The sequence below is a fragment of the Etheostoma cragini genome, chromosome 8 (genome assembly GCF_013103735.1).
Source record: "Etheostoma cragini isolate CJK2018 chromosome 8, CSU_Ecrag_1.0, whole genome shotgun sequence".
Taxonomy (NCBI): domain Eukaryota; kingdom Metazoa; phylum Chordata; class Actinopteri; order Perciformes; family Percidae; genus Etheostoma; species Etheostoma cragini.
Genome location: NC_048414.1, coordinates 29236476 through 29262071, shown reverse-complemented (window position 1 = coordinate 29262071; position 25596 = coordinate 29236476). Strand labels below are relative to the sequence as shown.

Here is a 25596-nt window from a genome sequence, read left to right as displayed (position 1 = left end):
TCCCCAGAACACACTGTAAAAAACATCTCCTCACTATCTGCTAGCTGCCTGTCCCCTGAACACACTGTAAAAAACATCCTAGTCTCTTTTTGTTTGAAAATACTTGTTGTGTCGAGCCTTCTTAGTGATTGTAAATGTTGATTTTGATGCGATCATAGTAGCGCCCTTAGCTCGCCTGTTCACACCCTAGGTTGTATTTTGGCGAGAGTTACGCTTTAACCTCCATTTTTCTTACGCCTAATCACAATCAGAGATATTTTTTAGACTTTCTCCCACAATGTAGAAAAGATGGCAAGAATCGTTGCCAAGACTGAACCTGCTGCCGTACGGTTTGTTGCAGGGCCGTGGGCTGTATCCTGGCTGAGCTGCTCGCTCACAAGCCCCTGTTGCCCGGGACCTCTGAGATCCAGCAGGTGGACCTGATAGTCCAGCTGCTGGGAACACCCAACGCAAACATCTGGCCGGTGAGATTTCTTAGTTTATATGTCTACAGCATCAGCTAAACTCCCTGTGATGTCTGATGATGTTAAAGGAGTATGCCACATTGTGTGTGTGTGTGTGTGTGTGTTTGTGTGTTCCAGGGTTTTTCTCTGCTGCCCCTCATCGGTCAGTACAGTCTGAGGAAGCAGCCGTACAACAACCTGAAGAACAAATTTACATGGCTGTCTGACGCTGGACACAGACTGCTCAACCTGCTCTTCATGTACAACCCACAGCGCAGGTACATGTAAAGTAATACAAGTAAAAGTCCTTTTCCTTGTACTTACTTGCTTTGTATTCACAACACAATTGTATCATTGCATTGAGCTACAATAGTATAAACGGATTCCTTATGTACGTCCCTCCAACACTTTTCAACTGAGGAGCAAAACTAAAGTTAGCCTCAAGCCTTGTTTATATTAATTAAAGGAACTGGACTTTGGGGTATAGTAGTCGAACCTGTTGTACAGTAGGTTACTGCAACTAGCTTTGGGAAATGTAATCTTCAAGCCATTTCTGTCCACAAAACCTTGGTACAGTAAGAATATTCAAACCTGTTTTAAATTGAAATCAAGAATATAGAAAAGTGTCCACATCTCAAAACATCAAAGAATAAGAAGGCATGTTGCTGCACTACTGGATTAATGAAAACGTTGACTTTAGAAATTTCATTTACAGTAAAAAAAAATACTGTAAAATATATTCCTACTACTGGTTCACCTATGACTTGTTTACTGTACTGTTAAGGGCAAGTGCATTATTTCCCTGGATTCCAGGCTTTAACAGTATTTGGTATATTTAGTCAATTGAATTTTATTTATAGTATCAATTCATAACAAGAGTTATCTCGAGACCCTTTACAGATAGAGTAGGTCCAGACCATACTCCAGAATTTACAAGGACCCAACTGTTCTAGTAGTTTCCTCCAGACCAAGCAACAGTGCAACAGTGGCAAGGAAAAACTTCCTTTTAGGCAGAAACCTGGGACAGACCCAGACCTTGGTAGGCGGTGTCTGACGGGCCGGTTGGGGTTAGAATGAACAGTGGCAATAACAGTCACAAAAAATACTAGTTTGTAGTAGTTCATGGTGTAGCAGGGCACTAAGGGCATTACAAGGCACAGCAGGAATTTATTTTAGGAAATCAAAACCCAAAGTGGATTTAAATCCAGTGTTACATTTCCCAGCTGTTGGACCACAGGATACAGTAGTAACAATTCCTTGTCAGGTGTGTTAAATTCACACGAGCCACCCATAACTTTGATTATTGTCTGTTTCCCTGATCCAGAGCTACTGCCAAAGATAGTCTGGAGAGTTCTTACTTCAAAGAGAAACCTCTACGTGAGTGAAAGAGTTTGGGAATATGTATCAGCTGGGATCCTTGCCATGTGATGTACATGTCATTCATTCATTTTGTCCCTCTGCTCCTCCGTGCAGCCTGTGAGCCAGACCTGATGCCAACCTTCCCCCACCACCGCAACAAGCGGGCTGCCCCCCCGCTGGAGAGCCACTCAAAACGGAGCAAAGTGTGAAGAACGGGGTGATGATGAGACGTTGGACTCAAAGACCACCCTGAGGTGGTGACATTCTTAGGAATGGATGTTGGTTTCGTGGAATGTGGAGTTTTGACTGGGATTTTCAGCAAATGCAAACTCAATTAGTTTATCTTGAAACACAGCTGAAGTGAAGAAACTCAGATAAGCCGGTTGCTGAACTCCTCCTCTGCAGCTCTGTGGAAGAAGGTCTGGCATTGCGAGACTCTGCGGTGTTGAATATAATGTCACAGAGATTATTAACACATTTGAAAGTGCTGTAATCACACGTTCTCCACTGGTCTCTGTAGAAATCTGTTCTGTTGGGTATATTTTTAATATTTGTATTGCTGCCAAGGGTTAGGGTTTGGAAAAAATGAAAGTAATGAGGACAAAGTTGCCTCGACAAATATGCTGAGGCATTTGTCCTTAGGGTCGATTATTTGTCTATTCTAACTGCTTCTGCTATTCTGTTATCAGTCTGGATCTAATCATCAAAATTATAAGACCGGAAAGGCGTGACAGTAGGAACCAAACCAACTTGCTTGAGTTCTTCCCACAGTTACACTGGATCGGCCTTTGACCCAGAGCCTGGTCAGGATCTCAGGTTTGGGACTCAGAAGCATCAGGATGTCAGTGGCCAGCTTTGTGTCCTTGATGTGAAACACTGAACTCCTGAATCTGCTTGCCCTATTGTTAAAGGAAGAGTTTGAAAAATGCTTTTTGCTTTCTTGGAGTTAGATGAGAAGATTGATACCACACAAGACTTGTTTCAATCTTCTCATCTAACTTTGGGCAAAAGAATTGAAAGCTTGAATGCCTAAAACATGAACAGTGACTTCATTAGTAGAAATCACTGAACATGGTGTTACCTGGTCCGCTTGTGTTTGACACCTGGCTGTCAATATATAGGTAGAACATGGGACTAATTGTCTCAAGCTGCTGTTTACTTGACTGGGATGGATGCTGTAAATGCTACCGCAGGACCTCGAAATATGTTTAAATCATGTGCTATTGAACATAAAAATGTCAAACCAGCAACTGTGCCGTTTTTCATTTGAAATGTCAGTTTTTATTAATGCAGGTTAAATTAGTAGTAATGGTTACATGGCCAGCGGTCCCCTTACAGAGACGGTAATACATAAACTCCCAGTGAACCAACATGTACCTCCACAAACACACAGCGATCCTAGCACGGGGCTCTCACCCCTCTAGTCCCACCACTGAGTTAGCAGATCAGCCTGTGGTTCTGCTGTGAGAGGTCACAGAGTTGGTACGTTTAAAAGCGACTGAACAGTGTGGTTCTACTTCTTGATAGCCAGCAAGGTTAGCGTTCCTGGTTGTCTGTAAACTGACAACAGAACATACTATTTAGGTTTCAGAACGCATACGCCAGCCCCGAACAGACGGTCATGAAACAACATGGGGTGTGTGCATTTGCCTCCCAGAAGAAAATGATTTCTACTGAGCGCCATCAACAAAATAAATAAGTGTAAACATACTGTATCTCTATTCTAATCAGTCAAGTTACATAGTGTTCCAGTTTATGGCAGACAAAACCAAATCAAAATGTTAAGATTTAAAGAGATGTGCTTGATTGATTTTCTTTAACAGGAGAGAGTATTTATGCTCTGCGTTGCCCAAATGAATGCAGAACAGACATAAACACAAAAAAAAAAACCAAAAAGCTTTTCTTGGACTTCTCATCAAAGCTGCGTTGATGAAGATCATGTGAAATAATCAAAATCTCCAGAGAACGGCTGTTTGCAAGGTCAAGTGTGAACTTTAAGCTCACATTTTAAGCCAACGTGGATGTGAAGTCCTGACAGAAACAATGGGACTTTTGAACATTTATTTTACATCTCCTGAGGAAGATCCCAGGATATGAGCGAAAGCTCCAGAATAGCCACTTAATGAACCTTGTTTTCTTATAATGCTTCAATCAAGCACATGTCTTGGATTGTAAAATGGAAGATAAATGCCTGACAGACTGGTGCTAGCACAGAGAAACAGGCCTGATGCAAACACACAGAGCTGTAGAAGAACACTGAGGCAGTGATGATTATTAATTTAACTCTCCATCAAGTAACAAAACAGGGCTCTCAACTTATAGACATATACATTAAAACACAATTTTCATAAAAACACTTAGATGCATTTACACACTTGCATGCCTGGCAGGAGAACTATCTTCTTCAAACGTCAATGTCCTTCATCGCGTCCTAAAGCAAAGTGCACACAGGCAAAAAAAAAAGTACAGTCCTTCAGTCAGAAAGGGTCGGCTCAGAGAGGGACAAACGTTCTGCATTTATTCAAATGCAGCTCTCCTCACGTCAATGCAGGTTAGATAAAAAAAGTTGTTGAAATGAATGCGCTGTAGCGGCTGCTTTGTAATGGAACATTGTCTGGAAATGGGAGAAAGGCATGGGCTCTATTGTCCAACCACCAAATCACACCAAGATTTTCTATTGTAGCATTTGGTCAACTTCCTCCAAGGATTCAAAAACTCTGGCTTGGATGAGTAGAAGCAAGACGTATGAAAAGATTTCTTGCCTTTTTTTGTTTGAACAGACCTTTTCATTTATTTTTTGAAATCCATGAGAGGCAGTGAACCAAGCGCTCATCAGAGATGAAAGCCTACAAGACGGTACAGCAGGGAGGGGGGGGTAACGAGTGTTGTTGGGAGCAGTAGTCTGATCCTTCTTGTGGAACGGGAGAGAGGCGGGGCTCCGTCTCTCAGCCCTCCATCCCAAAGTCGTCTGTGAACTTCTTGACTTTCAGGAGATCTTCAGTGTTGACTGTGGGACGGGTGGTGGACAAAGAGCGCAGCATGTCCGACTGCAAAGCATAGGACATACAAGTCATTTTTGGTTCACATTGGTTATTTTTTTAATATTCAATTTCTCCACCATCCAGGGTCTGTGTTCACCAGTGTTCACTCATTGGACAGGTTATAGCTTTTCTGTTGCTGTTGATTTATTCTGGATTAATGGAAATAATGTTGGCTGATAATCATCAACCAACATTATTTTCTAATGTTTATTTGCACAGGGACAGGTATGAAGCAATGCCACACACCAGAGACCGCATTAATGTACAGTATGCATATCTCACCATGCAGACAATGGGCTCCAGTAGCTTATCAGTAGGCACGTCCATCCAGGTCATCTCTATGGCTCCAGGGTCACCAGGGGAACACGGAGTCAAAAGGTCGTCCACCATCAACTGGTTGTTGCTTCGTGATGGACCCCGAACCTGAAGAACAAGGGGGTGAAAAGCTCAATTGTGAAGGTGTACATTTTTAACCATTACAGGGATTCGACTGTCATGGTGTTTAAGTGACTAATGTGAATGAAAATCTTTGAAATTGGTTCAGTACTAAGCAAGAACTCTGTAAGTGGCAGACATGAACCATCGTCCGCAATTTTTCTACCTATCTAAAAGTTCTGTTTTTGCCAATGACATCATTATGGAAAGGATCCCTACAGCGATATACCTTTTAGTTTAGAGTAATAGAGATAAAATAATAATAAAGATCCTTTTAGTTTAACGTGAAACTGCCCCAAAATCACCATCACCAAACACACCAGACTCCATGTAAATAATCACTACTTTTAGCGTGTATAGAGCAGCATATCTCCACCAGACTCCATGTAATAATCACTACTTTTAGCGTGTATAGAGCAGCATATGTCCACATGTAAATGGGTGAATTAAGGTTTATTTCAACCAGACCAGAGTGATGATTGTTGGAACAGTGGAAAGATGAACCAAGACGGCTTTTGGTAGTTTTATTTAGTTTCATTTTGAATAAAGTGTGTTTTACAATGATAAAAGTAGTGATTATTTACATGGAGTCTGGTGGGTTTGGTGATGGTGATTTCTGTTTCATGTTAAACTAAAAGGATCATACTCTTTAACTAAAAGGTCTATCTCTGTAGGGATCCATCCCATAATGTTGTGGAATAATAATCTGAGTCTATCAGTGGGAAAACAAGCTCTTTTTATGGACAGAAACTGACGGTGCGCAACTGCGCATTACATTGCAGCTTGTATTGTTGCTGCTGTCTGGCTTAATACTGGACCAACTGAAGCAACAGTACCATGTTTTATTTCCCCCTGGATTTCTAGTGATGTCACCTTTTTGAAGTGGGTGGCAGACTGGACCTTCCTAACAGGCTGCATGAGAGCGTCCCGGACGATGATACTGATGTCGGCGCCGGAGTAGCCGTCCGTTTTATGGGCGAGCTGCCGCAGGTCGGCCTCGCTCAAGCTACGTGGTGTGTTGCCCAGATGAAGACGAAACATCTGAGCCCGAGCTGGCTCCTCCGGCAGAGGGATGTAGATACGCTTCTCAAATCTAACACACCACAGAGGACAAGAGCCAATTAATCGCACACTCAACAGTAAATCATTGATAACACAGACGGCGTGCTTGCAGGTTTCACTTTACAGAGCTCGTGAAAGCTGCCTGGAGCTGAATTTTAGAAACTATAAAAAGAGGGAAGATTATAAAAATGCAGGACAGTATTTTACAATTGTGATGGACAAAGCAGCAAGATTGATCCACAAAACAATCCGACTGTCATATTTTGGGTTGGCCCTGCTGTGTCTTAACTAATAGGGTGAGAGGGATTTCCCCCTTTCTGGTCTACATATCCCTGCCTCTGCTGAATTCTTTTTTAATCCCCAGTAGGGACAAACTGCCCCCTATAAATGATTAATGTCTCTTTACACACACATAGACCATTAATTACACACCTAAAATGTAAGTATTTTAAACTGAGTAAAGTACTGTACGTGAACACCTAATGCCTTAGAACGATGATATTGAGCAGTAGCGGCTGGTGTTTAGGCATGGCTGGCCGATGCGCTCTATATCCAGGGTATAGACACACATGTTTTGTTTTGCCTGATCGCACAAAGATGACTGACACACACACACACACACACACACACACACACACACACACACACACACACGAAGTAAACAACGCTGTTGGGGCGGGTAATAAAACTAACTCAGGGCGAGACAAACACATCTACTGGAGGAGCACTGAGGCGACCTCTGACCTTCTGCGGATGGCAGCGTCGAGCACCCAGGGGATGTTGGTGGCTCCCAGGACCAGAATGCCATCGTTGTTGTTTCCCACACCTACAAAACCAGAGAGCTACAGATAAACTTTCTGCTCCAGTGGTTATGCATTCACATCTTTGAGATTACTTTGTAGTATTCTATTGTCCCTTGTACATTACATACAATATATGATTAAATACTGCATATTCGTCACTGTGCAGAATCATGTTGTGTCAGGCTTATCGTTGTCATCTGGCTCACCCTGCATCTGGACCAAGAACTCGGTCTTGATGCGCCGGGCGGCCTCGCTCTCGTTCTCGTTCCTGGAGCCGCACAGCGAGTCTACCTCATCGATGAAGATGATGGAGGGTTTGTGCTGGCGAGCCAGATCAAATAAGTTCTTCACCAGCCTGCGAGACACAGGGAGACATGGAAAAATGAGAGACACATGGACAGCAATATTAAAGGAGGCAAGCTCCAATAATATTGCAATGTAAGTATAAATGTATAATGTATTAATATAGAAGTGACAGGGACCAAAATAGGTGAAGAGTGTCCCTGATAAAGACAAAGAGAGAACTTCCAGTCTGGTTTATTACAGAGAGCAAGTAATTGTGATATTCAATCAAAATCTACAACCAAATACTTCAATAAAGATATTGCGACAATACGTAGGGTAAGGGTTGGTTACTTTAAAAAAATATTTACACAATCACATTAATGATGAATAATCATCAGTAGGAAATAATAGATCTGCCAAAACAGTCTGGAAAGTTCAAAAGATGACATCACTTTACAGTCACGCAGCCGGAAAAACCAGGAAATGACATGAACACTTGTGTCATATTAGGATATCATTCTATCCGAAATCTAAGACGATATCTAGTCTCATATCACAATACGGATTCCTATTGATATATTGCTCAGCCCTAACTACAATAAACTTGATTCCCTGTGTAGAGCACAGCTTCAGAGGACGAGACTTACTTCTCGCTCTCTCCCAGCCACTTGGACATGAGGTCTGAGGAGGAGACGGAGAAGAAGGTGGAGTTGTTGGCCTCGGTGGCCACGGCCTTGGCCAGGTACGACTTCCCCGTCCCTGGAGGTCCGAACAGCAGGATGCCTCTCCAGGGGGTCCGCTTGCCTGAGAACACAGAGACCAGACGAGTGTTGGTCAGAGGACGACACACTGGACTACGCTGGAAACTGTCTGCGTACTATCCAACGGGGCTGATGCTAAAATACTATTGGACAGTCATGTGACAGACACTTCAAATCATCTAAGGTATATTTTCAACTAACATAATAGCAGTGATAATGAACTAGGGCTATTTTTTTAAATCTACATGTCTATTAGACATAGTGACTGTCTCAAATATTTTCTTAAGATTATAAGTTTTTATTATCTTTGTACTTCAGTAAAATGTATTTCATTTGTAACTTAAGCAAGAGCAGCTATCCGAAATGTAGCCGTTAACGTAAATACACTGTGAATACACTGTAAATACACTGTAAATACACACAATGTACTTCTTTAAAAATGAGACAAATGTCAGACTGACTGACACATGATGACATTCTTCTTAGAAAACAGGTGCTCGTAGGTTTCTTGGAAATAAGTCGTAGAGCATGAAAAAGCATAAAAACGACTAAAGAACTCTTAGTCAACTCAGACCTAAACAAGCAATTGGACGACTAATTGACTACATTACTAACAACTCCTCCCTCTAGCCCCCTCCTCACTGATGCATTTCCATGATTACCCAATCTTTTCCATTCATGTACTGTGCTGCAGAATAATAATAATATATACTATATATAAAGACATTCCACCGGCCTTGGTCAGAATTCATTATTTCCAAGAAACTTAAGAGCACATCTGGTTTACAAAAGATTTAAAGTGGTGTTCTCGCATGTTTCTTTGTGGAGAAACTCAATTTGACATCTTTCTGACCATGTGGTTTCAGTGCATGAAGATTAGTGGCTGTGAACACCCCACAGTACCTGTAAAGAGGTGAGGGAATTTGATGGGCAGGATGACAGCTTCCTTCAGAGCTTCCTTAGCTCCCTCCAGTCCGGCCACATCGTTCCACCTGACGTTGGGCTTCTCCATTACGATGGCACCTGGACACACAGAGCATGGCTAAGACTGAAGAACGGCAGACGGAAGAAACACTTTAAAGGAAGACCTCATCACCCCACTGAACCCCCGACTACTACTTAAAAATAAAATATGCAAACTTCCATTTGATTAGAGTTTCGCCTACAATGACTTCAGATAAAGATCTTATCATAAAGAAGCATTGTGGGGTTATTCAATGATCAGTGGCTGAACTGGGCCACTACCAACCAGTACTAAGTACCGGCACTTCTGACTTTTGTCCATTTGACTACCCTTACTTCTGACTGTTATTAACAGTATGATTAATAAATCAGGATTTATTGAGGGGGGAAAAAACAAGCAACTTTTCAAACAGACAGACCCCCCCATATAGCCCAAATGGAATGACCCATTGTTTCATAACCATATTTCAGAAACTACGACAATTTGACTGAGATTGGCATACAATACAGGTTCCTTAAAATTGTCGAGTAGTCCAATATTCGTGGTCTCCCCTACAAGAACATTTCTATGAATATAAATATAGCCAAGATACATGCGATGATCATGTCACTGAACTGTTCATATAAGGTACTGCCCCCTTTTAAGGCACTATCAATGATACAAAATAACCATAATTTCCACTGTTTAAGCAGACCACCACAAACTGGCTTAATTCCCCTGTGAGGACTATTTGCACCCATACACTCACCCATAAGTTGCTCCTGTAATTTCTTCTTCTCTGGATTTTCACCCTCGCTGTCACTATCACTCCTAGAGACAAACACAGAGGTTGACACAACTACAGTAAAGCCTAGAGAGTTGAACATGCTCCTGAGAGGGCCGAGGATAGACAGCATACTTGTCATTGCTCTGGGCTTCCTTGACAGGCTTCTTGCCCTGTTTGTCTTTATTTTTCAGATAGTCTTTAAGTTTTTCCGCCCGGTCCAGGTACTGCATACACTTTGCTCGTATACTCTCCTTTGCCTTGTCGCTGTGGGCCTCATCTGAAAAGAAAAACTAAATTTCATATACATTCAACATATATTCATGTGTATAAGAAACCCACCAATGTTTGTACAAAAAAAAGAGTGTAAAGCTAACCCAACAACCTGTCCGGCTGCAGACAGTACTCACATTTGATGGCATGTAGGAAATATTCCACAGCATGCTGGTACAGCCGCAAGGCCTCCTCATAATTCTTTGCCTTGTCTTCCTCTGTGGCTTTGGTCACAAGATCAATCGCTTTCTGCAACATGTGCAGAGAAATACGGATTTTAGAAGGCTTGGGGTGGAGAGCCACACATAAAGGAGGGAGTGGACCGTTACACACAGGAGCTTCAACCAAAACAAAGCACAAGTTGTACGACTAGCAGGACATGTCATACAGCTACACTACTAGTTTCTCTGCGCCTAAAACACAATTCACTGGGCTATTTCTCAAGGCAATTATCAGACTAAAATGTTCCGAAACGTAGAAAATATTGGTTTCATGTTAACTGTCTGCGAGCAGAAGCTACTGCCTCATGCTAACGTTATCCAGCTGAGGCTAACGTTGCACACCACACATTCATAACCTACACGTTATTAATTCAAATTGTTTTTAATAACTGGTATTTAGCTGGTACAGTAACGTTTGACCTTGTTGAATCTAATGTTATTTTTACAACAATGAAATGTCTTTGCAGGCTGACTAAACTGAGAAGGCTTAGCTAGCTAGCGTCAGCTGTTCTGCAGCTAGCTAGTAGCTTAACGTTACCTGTAATGTTGACGTTGTCATTTCATGTCACTCTTGTGCGCTCCCCCCAGACTTCTATCCTCTGACCCACAGGCGGATGTATGGAGGTGTGAAAACGTTACCAGCCCTGTGTTGTGAGGGGACAGACTGTTCTTGACATGACAAAACAATGGCTAGTACGTTAGCTAGCTAGCTAGCTAATGTGACAGCTCTGCCTCAGCCCAACACAACACCACCACCACAGCAACAGCAGCGCTGCGTCTCTAGGGCTGATCCAACGAGTTCCGGTTAACATTTCAAAATAAGACTCATGCATTTTCCCGAAAAATGACAGAAAACAGATATTCACGAAGCTAATCAAGATTATTTTGAGGATAGAATTTTCGCTAGTTAAATTAAATTCCCATTTTCCGGCTAAATAACAACTTGACGAGTGTTAGTGGGAGATGCTTTAAGGAAGTGCTGTTGCCGCCACCTGGCGGCCATAACGGTGCTATATCACTATGATCTTATCATTGAGAAAGACATATGCCCAGAATAAGAGAAGAAATATACATCGAAAACACGCATGCTCGAGAAAAATGTCAATACGTAACATTTCATTGTAAATATTGTCTTTATAACAAACCAACCACACATCAACCAGTATTATTTGTAACAGTTTTATTGGTAGGTACTGTATGTACATTTGAGATTATTACATTGCTATCATACATTGAATAGTATCTTGGAAGGAAGTCTAAAATACTTTGCATATGACAGGTTGATGCAGCATCACTTCATCCTGTTGTGACTTTTTAGTTCAATGATTGTGTTGGACGCAAGCTGCCACATACATTAACTTTGGTTAAAAAAACCTTCTTCCAAGCATTGCTTTGCATAGACAGGACAGGACAGACATGATCACAGAACAAAAAGAGAAAGATAGGAAGTAATCATAGGGAAGGACAGAAGAGGTGTACATTCATAGATTTAAAGGGGTTTGATAGGCTAGTGCATAAAGATCCAGGAGGGACGGCCAGCAGCCTGTTGAAGGTTGACCAACATAAGACAATCAGATCTGTGCAGTGGGTTAAAAAATGGAGTGTGCCGAAAAGTAAGATGACGGAGTGCAACACAGGAACAAGACTTTGTCAGGCCAAATGTATACCTCAAACACATGAGGTTCAAAGGGAAGGCTGCGCCTCCTTTAACAGGTTCTCAGGTCCCATGGCATTACAATGTCCCTTTATGAGTTGTTTTTTTTACATTAGTATGAGTTCCCCCAGCCTGCCTATGGCCCCCCCCCCAGAGGCTAGAAATGGAGATAGGTGGAAACCCAGCCCTGGGTATCCTGCTCTGCCTTTAAGAAAATGAAAGCTCAGATGGGCCGATCTGGAATCCTGCCCCTTGTGACCTCATAAGGGGCAAGGTTACCTTCCCTTTCTCTTCTTTTGCATGCCCAGAGAGTTTGGCCCCCCCATGAGAGAGAGACATCATGGCTTTCAAACGAGCAAAGTTGCAGTTGGTCAAGGCCAGTTGGTCACCCCCCTCCCCTACAGCTACAGACTCAGAAATGGCACATACTCAGGAAAACTCATTGTGGGACTGGCTCTAATGGCTGGAATTCTGGACCAGGGCTGAATTCTGGAAAATAGACTTCAGATGAAGTCTTGGGGGACCATTAAGGTCTATATAAAATATACTCTAGATACAGCATTAGGGAACACTAAGGTCTATATAAAAGAGACTTCAGATAAAGTATTAGGGACCACTAAGGTCTATATAAAAAAAATCCAAAAGCACCATGTCATGGGACCTTTAACACTTTTATGACCATTATGAATGAGATTTAAGACTTTTATAACAACATCAACTGTGATTTTAAAGCCAAGTATTGCTGACCTTGCACTCCTCCAAAGTTAAAGAATAAAGTCTGTTTTATGTCTGTGGTACGATCCAAAAGAGACTAGCAGCATAACAAGAAAGCTGATTGGCTGCAGTAAACGTAGTCATAATATAGCAAAATTATATTTGGACTACTCAAAGAAAGAACTAGAAGATATCATGAAACATGAAGACTAGGTTAAAGTTCAAATAATTTGAATTTTGAGTGCAGCGTAAAGCAGAAAATTAGAGCGGTGCACAGCGATAGTTGGGCGCCACCGCTCCCCCCCGTAGGAAATCAATGGACTGGCCGGGGCAAAGCGGTTTTACCGTCTCTCTTGTAGGCAGCTTTATGTTATTTTTGGGATATTTGCTTGAAAGAAACCATATTTCTCACAGTATCTTTTACAACGGGCTAAATGTGAGACAAAGACAACGGGAGGGTTAAACCATCACAAGGACATCAGAGTCCAAACTAAAATAAAGGTCATTTGGACGGGTGATTGTGTTCCTTATCTGAGGACAGAAGGGATGTCTTGTTCTCCTCTGTTGCATGGTCAGTGGACACAATGCTACATTGTTTGAGGCCCCAAAGAACACAGAGGCTCTACTGATGGGAAGGGCTGCATTAGCAACATTTACCATCAACTCACTGGAGGTTATGAAAATCTATTAATTCAGAAGTAGTTTTAGTCGTCAACAGAAACCTCTGATTGGACAGATAGTCTAGCTAGCTGTCTGGATTTACCCTGCAGAGATCTGAGGACCAGGTAACCATAGTCCTCAGATTGGACAGATAGTCTAGCTAGCTGTCTGGATTTACCCTGCAGAGATCTGAGGACCAGGTAACCATAGTCATCAGAAATCCACCAGAGGTAAGAACGGCAACACAGAGAAGGAGGACGGGGACGGAGGTTACAACGCCAACACAGAGACAGAGGAAGGGGACGGACATCCGGCGGAATTTCTGGCGGCAACAGAGCAATCCTGGAAGTGGACCGTCGTGGATACAGACTAGAACTGGACTGAACAGAAGAACTGAAGGGTAGATTAGATAGGAGTTTAGTTTGGAGAAGTTATATCAAATAGAAAGTGAAAGACAAAGGGACAAAATCATGAGTCATACTCGGTCGGGCTTTCAACAGATGGAGACAGTTACGGGATTGTAAAGGATTAAAAGAAGTCCCCAAATTGGCCCACAGATATGTAATATGTCTATTTTATTGATTAAATAACTTTAGATTGGGTGATGTGGTTGTACGTCAGAAGCCGACATTACATTACGTCCCCCTCCCATTTAGCGCAGACGTTTTATTCCTTTTAGTCCGTGTGTGTGTTACCCTGCTATTTGCCTTGGGTTTCATAAAATGCGCTGTATTAATCTAAGTTATTATGACGTTGGTTGTTTTATGCTTTGGCTCGCGACACAGTGACGCTGATACCCCGTTTAGCTCATGAGACAGCCAGGCCAAGTTACCAAATGCAACAATGCATCTGTAACTTCTTCTCTTATTGTAAATGAATGATTTTCTGTCCGAGCAAAACAAGCATCGCAACTATATGCCCCCCCCCCCCCCCCGGTAACGCTAACTCTGTAATGTACCATGGCCATTAAACACTAGAATCAACATGTAGCAACTTTAATTATCTTTCCATTTTGGCCAATTTCCTATTTGATTCCATTCAATTTATAACAAATATTCCTTTTACGTTAAGTCTACTGAAGATGTTAATGATTTCACACAAATAAAGGGAGTTATTTAGGAAGTTTTGCAAAGGACATGATCAGTCATGTGATGACTGGAAAGCTGATCTTAAAGGTTACTCCCACTCTTCACTGTAAGTAGGAGAGATATCTCTCTTGAAAGATCTACTCTTGATTATCGTGTCTTATTACTCAGCAACGCCTCTCTAGACCAGGGGGCTTCAACGTTTCCTTAAGACAAAAGATATACAATTAATTTGCATATTAAACAGGGCTTACATTAAAAGCCTAAACCTTTTTTAGTGCATAGAACACTAAGCTATAATAAAAAAGCTGCAAAAGAAAACAAGTCAGTGGACCTTGAGTAAAGATTATTTTCTCAAACATTCATAGACTAGAGACTAAAAAGGAAGAAAAAGACCAGAATTCAATAGGGCTGCCCCTTTGTAATCGACTAATCGGTTGTTTTGGTCTAAGTTTTTACCGATGGTAAACGTTGTCTATTGCTCTTTTACTAGTCTTAACGTCCACCCAAAGCACACTCAATAAAATCAACTAATCCATTAGTCAACAAAATCATGCGAGTGTTAGTCAACTACGCACTTCTTTAGCCCTGCAAGAAGTAACCTCTCTACCGCAGCGGTTCATAGGAGGTGAGACGTTTCCGACCGTTACAGTTCAGATTATTAAAATACAATGGTACGTCTGTCATGTGGCGGCCCACCTGAAACAATCCTCAGCTAGAGAAATGCTGCTGGAGGAACAGTAACAGGAAACCGGTAATCTCAAGCTGAGAGGAATGAGATGATACAGAGAGACGGAGACGACGTGGTAGTGTAGGTCAAGGAGGGGAGGTAACACGTGGTCATGTCACATCCTCGGATACAGAGTTCAATGTCAGGAAGTTACACACTTAAACAAAACAAAGTAAGTAAGTAAGTAACGTGAAGAGGAATACTATTGCTTGCACATGTCGAAAGCTTCAAATTCTCTTGTTGTATGAAATAAAAATAAAAAAGGGAACGTTACAAAGAGTGTCTGACTACATGGAAAAGGCACAGTTGGCACTCCTGATTACAACAGTAGTTTGGGATAATGTGCTAAAAAAGGTTAATATCAGACAGCAGGCACACTACCAAGCCAACAGAAACGTGTAGTATAGAGAGACTGAACACACACACACACACACACACACACACACACACCTTTCTTCCTTTACACCCTCTCCGCTCAGCTAACTGCATTCTGATTTTTAAAATGGCGTCTTTCACTCACGTCTTCACAAAGACAAACTAATATACATTAAAAAGACCCCAAAGTACATTGGAAGGCGTTCATGGAATGATAGGCATAGAGTAAAATCAGGTAACATTAACCAATCTGTGCTTGGCTGTGTATTAATTGTCTAAAAATCCGTCCTTTCCTTAATATATTTTAGTAACACTTGGCTTGAAGTGCACTGGTAATGGAATCTCACATCACAGCATCGGAGCTCTTCTGGGATTGTTAAAAGCTTTTTGTCTCTTACACAGTGTGACTTCAGGCAAAGTGCCACTTCCTTTTTACCTGACCTTGCAATCCAAATGACTGCGAGAGGCTGAGTAGAAAGTTGGAAGAGAAGGCACCAATTTCAGACAACCAGAAATATGACTCGCGTGTTAAATCTTCCCTGCAGCTTCAGCTGTGAATGGAGACATTGGAGAGAAAAAAGAAAAGAAAAAAATCAACTCCCAGTATCAGAACTTTGGGAGCGCCTTTCCCCCTCCTCGCTGTGCCCGGGCCCGGCCTCTGGTCCACGCCGCTGCTGTTGGTCGCTTCACGTCAGCAGGCCCAGACGGGTGAGCTTGGCCGACAGGAAGGAGTGGAGGACAAACACCACCGGCTTCGGACCCGAGTGGAGGTCAAATACCTGGAGGACAGAGGGAGAAAGTGAGGGAGGAAAGGATGAAGGGTAAAACGTAGTTTTAATACTTTACTCTGAGAAATAAGAACCCCTTTGCAATGGCTGAAATGAATCATTTACAGTATTTTAGCTCACATCAGGCATCCAGTGATAGAATTTATGTACAAACACTTTATTATACTATCATTTGTTCTGGTTCCAATCTAAAAAAACCTAACCAGATGAAGGTCTAGAACAAAACCGGTGCCAACTGCTGAATTTATATTGTGCACGTTAGACTGTGCGCGGGAGTTTCTTTGCAACTTCTGACCTACTTATCCCCCCCCCCTCGACGCACCTATCTCACATTAAAGATGTTCAAAGTATTATTTATCAGACTAAATCAAAATAATGAATTGATAAATTGGTAAGGGAGAGTTATAATGACTTTGCGTCACATACCAAACAAATCCCACGGCTCTCTGGCAGAAGAATGAAATGCTTCAAACTTATACGTGACAGCATATCAAACATTAGAGTACTTCTTTGATTCTATTGTCTTAACTTACCATTTCTCCCTCCGGACCTCCAAAGTCAAGGTAGAGGTTGCGTATTCCATCATCGGCTGACATTTTGAGCTTCTCGTAGGGGTATCTGTACAGCACGGCGCCCCCGGCTGGATCTGCCGGCTCCCTCGTCACAGTGAAGCCCTTCTCGTAGTGCAGCGTCAGCCGAACATCCTGTCTGTTCAACGTGCAGCCTGGACAACAGAGAGGAAACAGCTTCAGAACAGCGGGTGAGCACGGGTGAGTAATGCCCCCGTGGGTAGCGTGGGCGGAGGGTGAGTAATATGTGTACTGCACGGATCAAATCGGCAAAAGACAAACTTAAATAACCCTGACGTCATACCATGTGTTGACAGCAGACTACATTTCTTCCTCTCAACATCTGAGAGCTGTTGTTAACTTGCTTCTCAGCTATGATTGATGATGAACTGTTGCCTGAATAATAGTTCATCTGCAGCCCAAAGACAAGAATATCTTATACATCGATTAATCAATAAAGCAATCAATAAAACTCTAATTGGATAGCCCTTTTATTAGATAATGCATCACAAAGTGCTTCATACTACAGGAAAAGAGGCAATCCCCCACCCCCCCACACCGACCATGCACACACACACACACACACACACACACACACACACACACACACACAAAAGGCAATGAAAGCACACGGTGAAGAAACTACCATGAACCAGCGTAACACAAGCCCAAACTTGCAACCAGGAAACAATATTGGTGGAGGAAGTTATTAAAGAAAAGTAAACTAAGGATTAAGATAAATCAGAACAGTAGAATGATAAAAATACAATATTTGATAAATAAAAGGATATATTATGTAAAACTCCAGCCTAGTTATTGAGATGTAATTCGATCGGAAAGCATTCCCATGTGTATTACTGTAACTCGACTGGCTTGAATGATCCTGCACAACTGTAGAAGGGCAGGGAAGAAGAAAAAAGGAACTGCTGAGGCTTCCCAGTCCTGTTCCGGCCGCCAACTATTGTTCTGCACAAAGTGGAAACATTCCTCTCTGCTGGCTCGCACTTCTGCTTTTCCTACACAGAGCTGCTCTCTGTGAGCTGCTGCACACGGCTAGGGAGCCACTTGCTCACAGAAGCTTCTGGACACATTTGCCACAGTACTACATTTAAAGGCCTATGTACATACAAATAATGTATCTGTGCATACCTGGGAGAAGAAAGCATTATTATGGGGGTTTAGGTTGTGAACAAATGTTCTCTCTAGAACATTCACTTGTTACCATTCTGATTTCATGAACATAAGTTAAAGGCCTGCTACCACTGCTACTGCTGCTAACCTGTGTGTACTGTAAAAAGCACACACACACTGTGTAGGAAACACACATGCATTCATCCAAACGTGCACACAAGCCATTCATCCCCGAGGCGCACAATCCAATCTGTGGCATCCTGGTGTTGAATTGTGTTGCACCAAATAATCATCACTTGGGTTCACGGAGCTTTTTGGCTGGAAACAAATGTCTATGGAAGCGTAATTTACACACATTAATGCAGATGCATACACAGAAGCTACACACACACACACACACACACACACACACACACACACACACACACACACACACACACACACACAAAGGATAGCAATAATTAACCATTTCTGTTTCCAGTACTTAAGTCCATCTAATAAAGCGAGACATATCCGTATGTATGTATGTATATATGTATGTATGTATGTATATATGTATGTATGTATGTATGTATATATGTATGTATATATGTATGTATGTATGTATGTATGTATGTATATATGTGTGTGTGTGTGTGTGTATGTATGTGTGTATGTATGTAAGTATGTTTGTATGTACTGTATGTGTGTCCGTGTTTGGGGGGAAGGTAACCTGCACATCACACACAGATGCCACATGCAGAACGCTTTACAACAGCGGGGGGGTGTTACTGCCTTTGACTTTTTTCCTGCTTCCAACGTTGATCCAGCTACGTGATTGCTGGATATTCCAAACTAACTTTTTTTCACGTTCCTGAAGCACGGTCGATTAGAAACAGTGAACAGGAACATCAAGACTGTTGTGTGGAATAACGATGGCAGAATAAAGGCGCTGCGCTTTTCACTGTCTATTATTTTGCTAATAGGAAACACAACAGAAAGCCATTTGCCCACCTTAAATATCAAACAAAAGCCGGACACTATATAGTTTAAAGTTTCTGTCACCACTTCTAACCCAAGGCAGAACATATTGTAATCTCAGAGATTATTCCTTCACAGCACTTTGCCATGTGATAAAATCTCAGAGTTGAACCAGGCTGACACAGCCCTTTAATCAGACTCACCCGGTCGGGTTACTTATCTCTACTGCTAACTTACAAATGAACACTTCTGCTGAAGAGTTCAATTCGTTAACAATCATACGACACAAGACACACACACAAACAGTCTGATTCTGGTGGTTGATGAAAGCAGATGTGTGCTGATTAGCTCTCATAACGGGCTGGGTGGGGAGCGCCCTGCCATGACGCTAATGTCTGAGTACTCCACATTTTTTGTATAGATTACAATTGATTACAAGTGGCATGAAAGGACTTGGAGACCAATGTCCACAGGAAGATTTGGTCCTGACTTTAAACTCTTATTACAGACTGATTACCGGTTGCACAGACACGCACACTCACCAATAGAGACTTCTTTGATGAGCTCAGCGGCAGTGTGTGCCCCCTGCACGAGGGCTCGTGTCCATGAAGACAGATCCCAGTGGGTCTCCACTCGGAAGATGTGGGATTCAATTCCCCGCCCTGTGCCCGTCCGAGTGGCAAACTCCAGGTCTGAACCCTGGGCTGGAGAACCCCGGGTGCTGCCGGAATGAACGAGTCTGAAGGGAGGGACGTGAAAATACAGAGACATTTAACATTCTCAAAGGCCACTCACAAAGATAATCTGAATTGGGAAAGACTCCTTTATGAAACTGTTTAGCTCCTCTAAGCTGTAGATTGACTTTGTCGAGGGGTCCTCCAAGGGTGGATCCCAAGTCTCTAATTTAATATCGCCTTGCACCTCGCATGAAGAGCAAGGATGGAGGATGGAGGAAAGATCTCTGAGGAGCTATGATTGAGGATACACTACAGCAGCTAACTCCGCCTGTACAGCTGACAAATTCATGTGACGCTTCAGAGGAAAGAAGGTCTCATCCCAATAGAAACACAGTCCCTTGTTTCCCCGCTCCTTGCATGATTTCCTTACCCCTCTCCCATGCTTCCTTGGAGAGACGGACGAAGGCACCGGGAAGGGAAGCAAGGCAAGAAAACATGGATGAAATGTAAGGACCTGGGACATACCCCATAGTCTCTGAAGTGACTGATCTGCTCAGTGTAATTTCCCAAATAGGATGAAGTGGGTCTTGATGGGGGTTCCAAGCTGAATAAACCCTCCTTCTACACCAAACACGTTACCACTGACCTAGCACATCTTCACTTGGACTTTAATGTGAGCAGTGGAAACTTCCAGGTACTTACCATTAAATGTATTTGTTGAACATATGGTGACAGTGGGTTAAAGTACTGAAGTAAAAGCCTGCTAAAACGGTTCTTTTGGAATGTAGTGGAGTAACTAAAGTAAGTAGAAACTAAAGTAACTAGTAACTAAAGCTGTCAGATAAATGTAGTGGAGTAAAAAGTAGAATATTTCTCCCTGAAACGTAGCGGAGTAGAAGTAGAGAGTGGCATGAAAAGAAAAGACTCAAGTAAAGCACAAGTACCTCAACATTTGTACTTTAGTACAGTACTTGAGTACATTTACTCAGTTCCATTCCACCAGTGGCTGCTGAGTGTTGTCTCTACCTTGTGGCTAGCAGTGGATGTGTGAGCAGAGGCATGGACCAGGACTCTCTGCTCCACGGCACTGATTCAAACAGCAGGATGTCCTTCTCCGTCAGCGCCATGACCACGGGCTTGTACTGCTGCCGTCCACCTTCCAGCTGGACCTGAACGAGGAAGTCAGGAAGAATAGCTTAGACTGATACATCAACACAACCCAAAATCTCCAAATGATAACAAATTTAAATGTTTTACTTCATTTTTCGTTCAATAATTTCAGATATTCTACCATTAGGTTCGCTGTTGTCTCACATTACCAGACCCTCCTCCACAGTGCTGAAGAGGAGGGTCAGGCGAGTCCACATAGCATTCTGGGATGGGAAAGTGTGGACGGTGCCTCAGTGCCGCTGCTAAATAGTCTCAGGAAGGAAGTTGTTTTGGTGGAACATTTGTACGTTCAGAAGTAGTCTTAGCAACAGAAGACTCAGCTCACTCAAGCTGTCTGGATTAACCCTGCAGAGATCTGAGGACCAGGTAACCATAGTCCTCAGATTGGACAGATAGTCTAGCTAGCTGTCTGGATTTACCCTGCAGAGATCTGAGGACCAGGTAACCATAGTCCTCAGATTGGACAGATAGGCGGCAATAGTCACCTCACATTAAAGAGGCTTTCTCTGAGGCTGTGTGACTAATTGAATTTTGATCAAATTATTTTTTATTTTCGCTCCTACTGGTCACAAAAATAATGTAATCGAGATTGACAATTATATGCACATTACTTTTGCAAGTAAACTCTTATTTTGTCTGCTGTTCTGAAATAAATAAAAAGTTGAAATGGGCAAAGTATTAAGTGAAATTTCAGTTCAAGCTATTTTCACATTTGAGCTGTTTTTAAATTAAATAAATGTTAATGAGTAATTCGGTTCAATAATTCTGATTTCAATTTTGACCAAATTTGGTCAAAGCAGCCCTAATTTTGTTATTATATTGTCGGTAAGCCTGTTTGGTTTAAATAAATTATTCAGTTCCATAGTTCATTTATGATGTATAGATCAACTTAATCACTTTATGTGTACAAGATTACATTACACTCTATCAATATTGCAATATTACCCCTTGCTTAAACTAATATAGAGTACAGTTGTAGTAAAGTACTTGGACAGGTACAGGTATAAATACTTGGTCTGACAGGTACAAGTATAGTGATGTAGTTTACTGTGGTGCAAACTACTACACGGTACATGGACAATGATGGCGTCTGACAGTCTGGCCTAAATTTTGATAGCATTGTGGTAAAATAGGGTAGTGTGTGTGTGTGTGTGTGTGTGTGTGTGTGTGTGTGTGTGTGTGTGTGTGTGTGTGTGTGTGTGGGCTCTGCAGGAAATAGTGTAATGCAATGGAAACTTGCATGTGTGCTTCCTGTCGGAGCCCGGTCCAGATAAACACCACAGGCATCCAGTCATTCAACATGGCCTTGAATGAACACTTTATCACTTTATCAAAGTAATAAAGATATGATTCAGAGTAAGAAGACTGAGAGTAGCCCTGGTTCACTCTTCAATGGACACGTTGAACGTTAGGACTAAAGCTAATTTAAGAAAACTCACTCTTCCTGTGTGCTGCTGCAGACCAGAAATGCACGCTTATATGTTTGAGGTCTGTGTATGTGCAGTGATTTAGGAGTAATGAAATTGGTACTATAGCAAGCTAAATGGGGAAAACACTAATACTATTTCATTTTGAGAGCAATATGTGTTTCAACTATACATTTATCCAAACTGAAAATGCACTGTATTACTATCAAAGCATGTGCTAATAAAAAATACTGTATAGTGTTATTCTATTCTGTCTATTCTATTATATATTCAGGGTTAAATAGCCCAGAATATATAATTTTGCCTCTATATGTATCAAATCCTAAAATTGAACACATGTCATGGTCCCATAATTAAAGAAAACCTTTTTATGGCTGGTTGGCTGGTGAAAGCCTTGTCTGGATCTCGATAATCGCCAACACTTTGGAACATCAGGCGTCCCTCGCCCTGCAAAACTCTGCCAGTTTGAGGAAAAAACTACAACCTTGGACCAGAACTTGTTAGAAGGTGTCTCTATCTCTTTAAATGGAGAGTGTATTCCCCCCAGACCATGGTATAAGAGACACCTGCAGCATGTTAAACCTGTTAAACTGAACAAAGCTGAAAGTACCTGTTCAGCCAACCAGCCAATGTGTTTGAGATGGGGGTGTGTGGAGGCAGGAGACGAGGCCCCCAGGTAAGCGTTTACGTGAGCCAGGGTGTGTGGCAACAGAGCGGCAATGTTGGTGTGGACGGCAGTGAACCAGGAGTTGGCGGTGGGGCCGTCTTTACAACGCAGCACCACGGTGTGCTGGCCGTCTGGGGAATGGAGCTCCAGCAGTCTGAATGGGACAAAGCAAATGTGTTGTTAAGTGTTTAAATGGGCTGGCCGTGGTCGCGGTGTCAAAACTCATTACACATAGAAATAATGGCTGGACCACAACATGAGGAGAACCAGAAACGTAGAGTCCCACTGTGCACAACAAACTTTGGTCGGTAAAAGGTGGACACTTATGGAATTCTTTATCCATGGAACACAAAGCCAAATTATGGCCTAACCCTCTGAGGACGAAAGACACAGCGGCGCGTCCAGGACGATGTTTGGCAACACTCATGCTCAAAAAGCGACACAACAAAATTTAATTTCAGACATTTATTTACTATTTTAATCATAAATAACCTAAAACTTTGGTAAAGTCATTTCAAGCACCAAAACAACTCGTACAACACGTCATAAGTTAAGGTTTATTTTCAAAAGAGATTTGAAGAATTTCAAAAAGACACCTACTGTACCCGAGGTAGAGTTAATCCCGCCATTTTTTCCCTTTGTCCCTGCTCATGTATACGGGAAGAACTGGCCTGATCCAGTTATTCACTAGATAACAGTTATAACTAAAATGTCCATCCCAGTAAGTGCATTTACAAATGTAGACAATTTTTAATTTTATGGACAAAAACAAGATTTATCGTTACTTGCAGCCCTTTTGATGAGCTTCACATCGTACCTGTTCTCCAGATCTGGCATGGTGAGGTTCCTGCTGATGAAGCACATCTTCAGGCTTATGACCTTTCTGTCTTTGGAGGAGGAAGAACCGCTGTGTTTGGGCGAGCCGGAGTCCTCGCTGCCGCTGTAGCTGGGCGACTGGGGGCGGACGCCGTCCCACGGTAGGTCGGCCACCAGGCATGGCTTCTTGAAGAGCGGAGAAACCTCACGGATGTATTTCACTGTGGAGGAACACAGAAGAGGACATAGTGTTTATCAACCGATGGACATCCAACAACACAAGGTGGCATGCTGAGTTGCACCCAGGTTATATAGTTATACCATACATTGTCCACTATTACCCAATCCTATTCTGTGGGTTCTACACTTTGAGGGACTGCTTTCACACAAAGTCCTTTAAACTGTTGTTATTTTAAAAATATTGATTACAATAGCTTCAAAATACAAAATCTGGCTGTCAAAAACCCATATGCTCAACTCAACTTGGTGTAACATTTCTTTCTTTTTAAAGATTATGTTTGTGGCCTTTTTAGGCCTTTATTTTCTAGGACAGCTGAAGACATGAAAAGACATGCAGCAAAGGGCTCCAAGTCGGAGCCGGACCCGTGGCCGCTCCAGCTACCCATGCGCCCCTGGTGTTACATTTGTAGAGGAATCGGTGATCAGGAATGAATCAGGAATTAGTTCACTAATCAATGGATTGAGAATTAATCAAAAACAATTTGCTACTAATTTAAAAAATTTAAAAATTTGGAACCAGCTTGGAACCAGTTTAACTCAATCTATTATAATTAGAACTTTTGTAAAGCTGCAAAAGAGCGAGTGACAGTGCAGCAGGTTTCTAATAAGCATGAACTGAATCACAGCTCCAATGTCTCTTTCAAATGTAGCAGCAAATGCTCCATAATCTATTACATAATATGTCTTCACTTAGAGAAACAAGCAAGGGCCAGACATTATTCACTTAAAGTTGTTCTAGGTACAATAATAATCTTAATTGGCCAAATTAAGCAAAATATTTCACAAATATGTGAGATCTACAGATACTCTACTTCTTATCCCAATAGAATAAACACAGCAGTTTGCTGGGGCCAGCTGTTGAATATCTACAGATTTTGAGGAAATAGTGTGTTGATAGTTTGACCATCTGTGGGATACACCATCCAGCTATGAACCAGGCCATAAGGAAACACTCGTTCAGTTCTCTTAAAGAAGAAAGAAGTGAGCATTTAATCTGCTTTTACATAGACGTTGGGGCCCTGGTAGGGTTGGACATATATGTGTCCTGTCATGTGTTTGTCCAACTTAAAGTTTAATCTAACCTAATTATTCATAAGGTAAATAACTCAAATGGAAAGGACACCGATCATATTCTGGCCAAGAACTTAGAAAGTAAACCGTTCCTGCTATCTTCCAGCACGTCCTAAAAGTGGTCCCCTGTGTGAAATTATCTTACAAAAATAAGGGTTAACTTGGGGTCCAGCTGTGAGCTTGGCGGTCCGCTGTTTGTCAAACAATGGCTTTTGCTCCGATGTGATGGATTCACAATGCAAACTTGGTCCTGCTGCCTTGTAGACCTACTGCCCCCCCCCGGCACACTGTCACGTGGCGTCACTTTCCCCCCCCTCATTTATCCACACATGCCCATTTTTATGTGTTTCCTCCAATGCATGACCTTATATATTTATATATATATATTCACTCACCGGCCACTTTATTAGGTACACCTGTCCAACTGCTCGTTAACACTTAATTTCTAAGCA

General features: G+C 42.1%; 4 protein-coding genes and 1 long non-coding RNA gene across 5 annotated transcripts in view; 3 read left to right on the top strand and 2 right to left on the bottom strand.

Moving 5' to 3' along the window:
• Positions 1-2622, top strand: part of cdk10 (cyclin-dependent kinase 10) — an 11375-nt gene extending 8753 nt beyond the window's left edge. Inside the window, exons 9-12 of the mRNA XM_034879802.1 lie at positions 341-464; positions 582-721; positions 1768-1820; positions 1917-2622. Of these exons, the coding sequence (XP_034735693.1) occupies positions 341-464; positions 582-721; positions 1768-1820; positions 1917-2011 (412 nt within the window). The 3' untranslated portion in view covers positions 2012-2622. The remainder of the gene's footprint in view (positions 1-340; positions 465-581; positions 722-1767; positions 1821-1916) is intronic.
• gan (gigaxonin) overlaps positions 1-13116 on the top strand; it is a 322832-nt gene extending 309716 nt beyond the window's left edge. The window contains exon 16 of the transcript XR_004657566.1: positions 13062-13116. The gene's annotated coding sequence lies outside the window, so the exon portion shown is untranslated. The remainder of the gene's footprint in view (positions 1-13061) is intronic.
• On the bottom strand, positions 4736-11375 carry vps4a (vacuolar protein sorting 4 homolog A). Its single transcript, XM_034878684.1, has 11 exons — positions 10949-11375; positions 10327-10438; positions 10052-10196; positions 9902-9963; positions 9093-9212; positions 8076-8232; positions 7350-7498; positions 7085-7166; positions 6152-6371; positions 5126-5266; positions 4736-4849 (listed from the first exon to the last, which is right to left on the bottom strand). Exons 1-11 carry the CDS (start codon positions 10967-10969, stop codon positions 4748-4750), a joined length of 1311 nt encoding a protein of 436 aa, XP_034734575.1. The 5' UTR covers positions 10970-11375; the 3' UTR covers positions 4736-4747.
• Positions 13117-15012: 1896 nt separating the features above from the next.
• sntb2 (syntrophin, beta 2) overlaps positions 15013-25596 on the bottom strand; it is a 23819-nt gene continuing 13235 nt past the window's right edge. Inside the window, exons 2-7 of the mRNA XM_034878671.1 lie at positions 23835-24054; positions 22961-23171; positions 20780-20922; positions 19619-19815; positions 16950-17140; positions 15013-16407 (exon numbers count right to left, since the gene is read on the bottom strand). Coding sequence (XP_034734562.1) covers positions 16315-16407; positions 16950-17140; positions 19619-19815; positions 20780-20922; positions 22961-23171; positions 23835-24054 — 1055 coding nt within the window. The 3' untranslated portion in view covers positions 15013-16314. The remainder of the gene's footprint in view (positions 16408-16949; positions 17141-19618; positions 19816-20779; positions 20923-22960; positions 23172-23834; positions 24055-25596) is intronic.
• Positions 23390-25596, top strand: part of LOC117948828 — a 10661-nt gene continuing 8454 nt past the window's right edge. Inside the window, exon 1 of the long non-coding RNA XR_004657568.1 lies at positions 23390-23618. This is a non-coding gene — a long non-coding RNA (uncharacterized LOC117948828). The remainder of the gene's footprint in view (positions 23619-25596) is intronic.

Excerpts from the sequence above, each read along its gene's own strand:
- vps4a (XM_034878684.1), bottom strand. The coding sequence starts at position 10,969 with ATGACAACGTCAACATTACAG. Across the intron at positions 10,439-10,948 it reads TGACAACGTCAACATTACAG|AAAGCGATTGATCTTGTGAC; the intron begins GTAACGTTAAGC and ends CACATGTTGCAG. Across the intron at positions 9,213-9,901 it reads ATTACAGGAGCAACTTATGG|GTGCCATCGTAATGGAGAAG; the intron begins GTGAGTGTATGG and ends CTGTGTGTCCAG.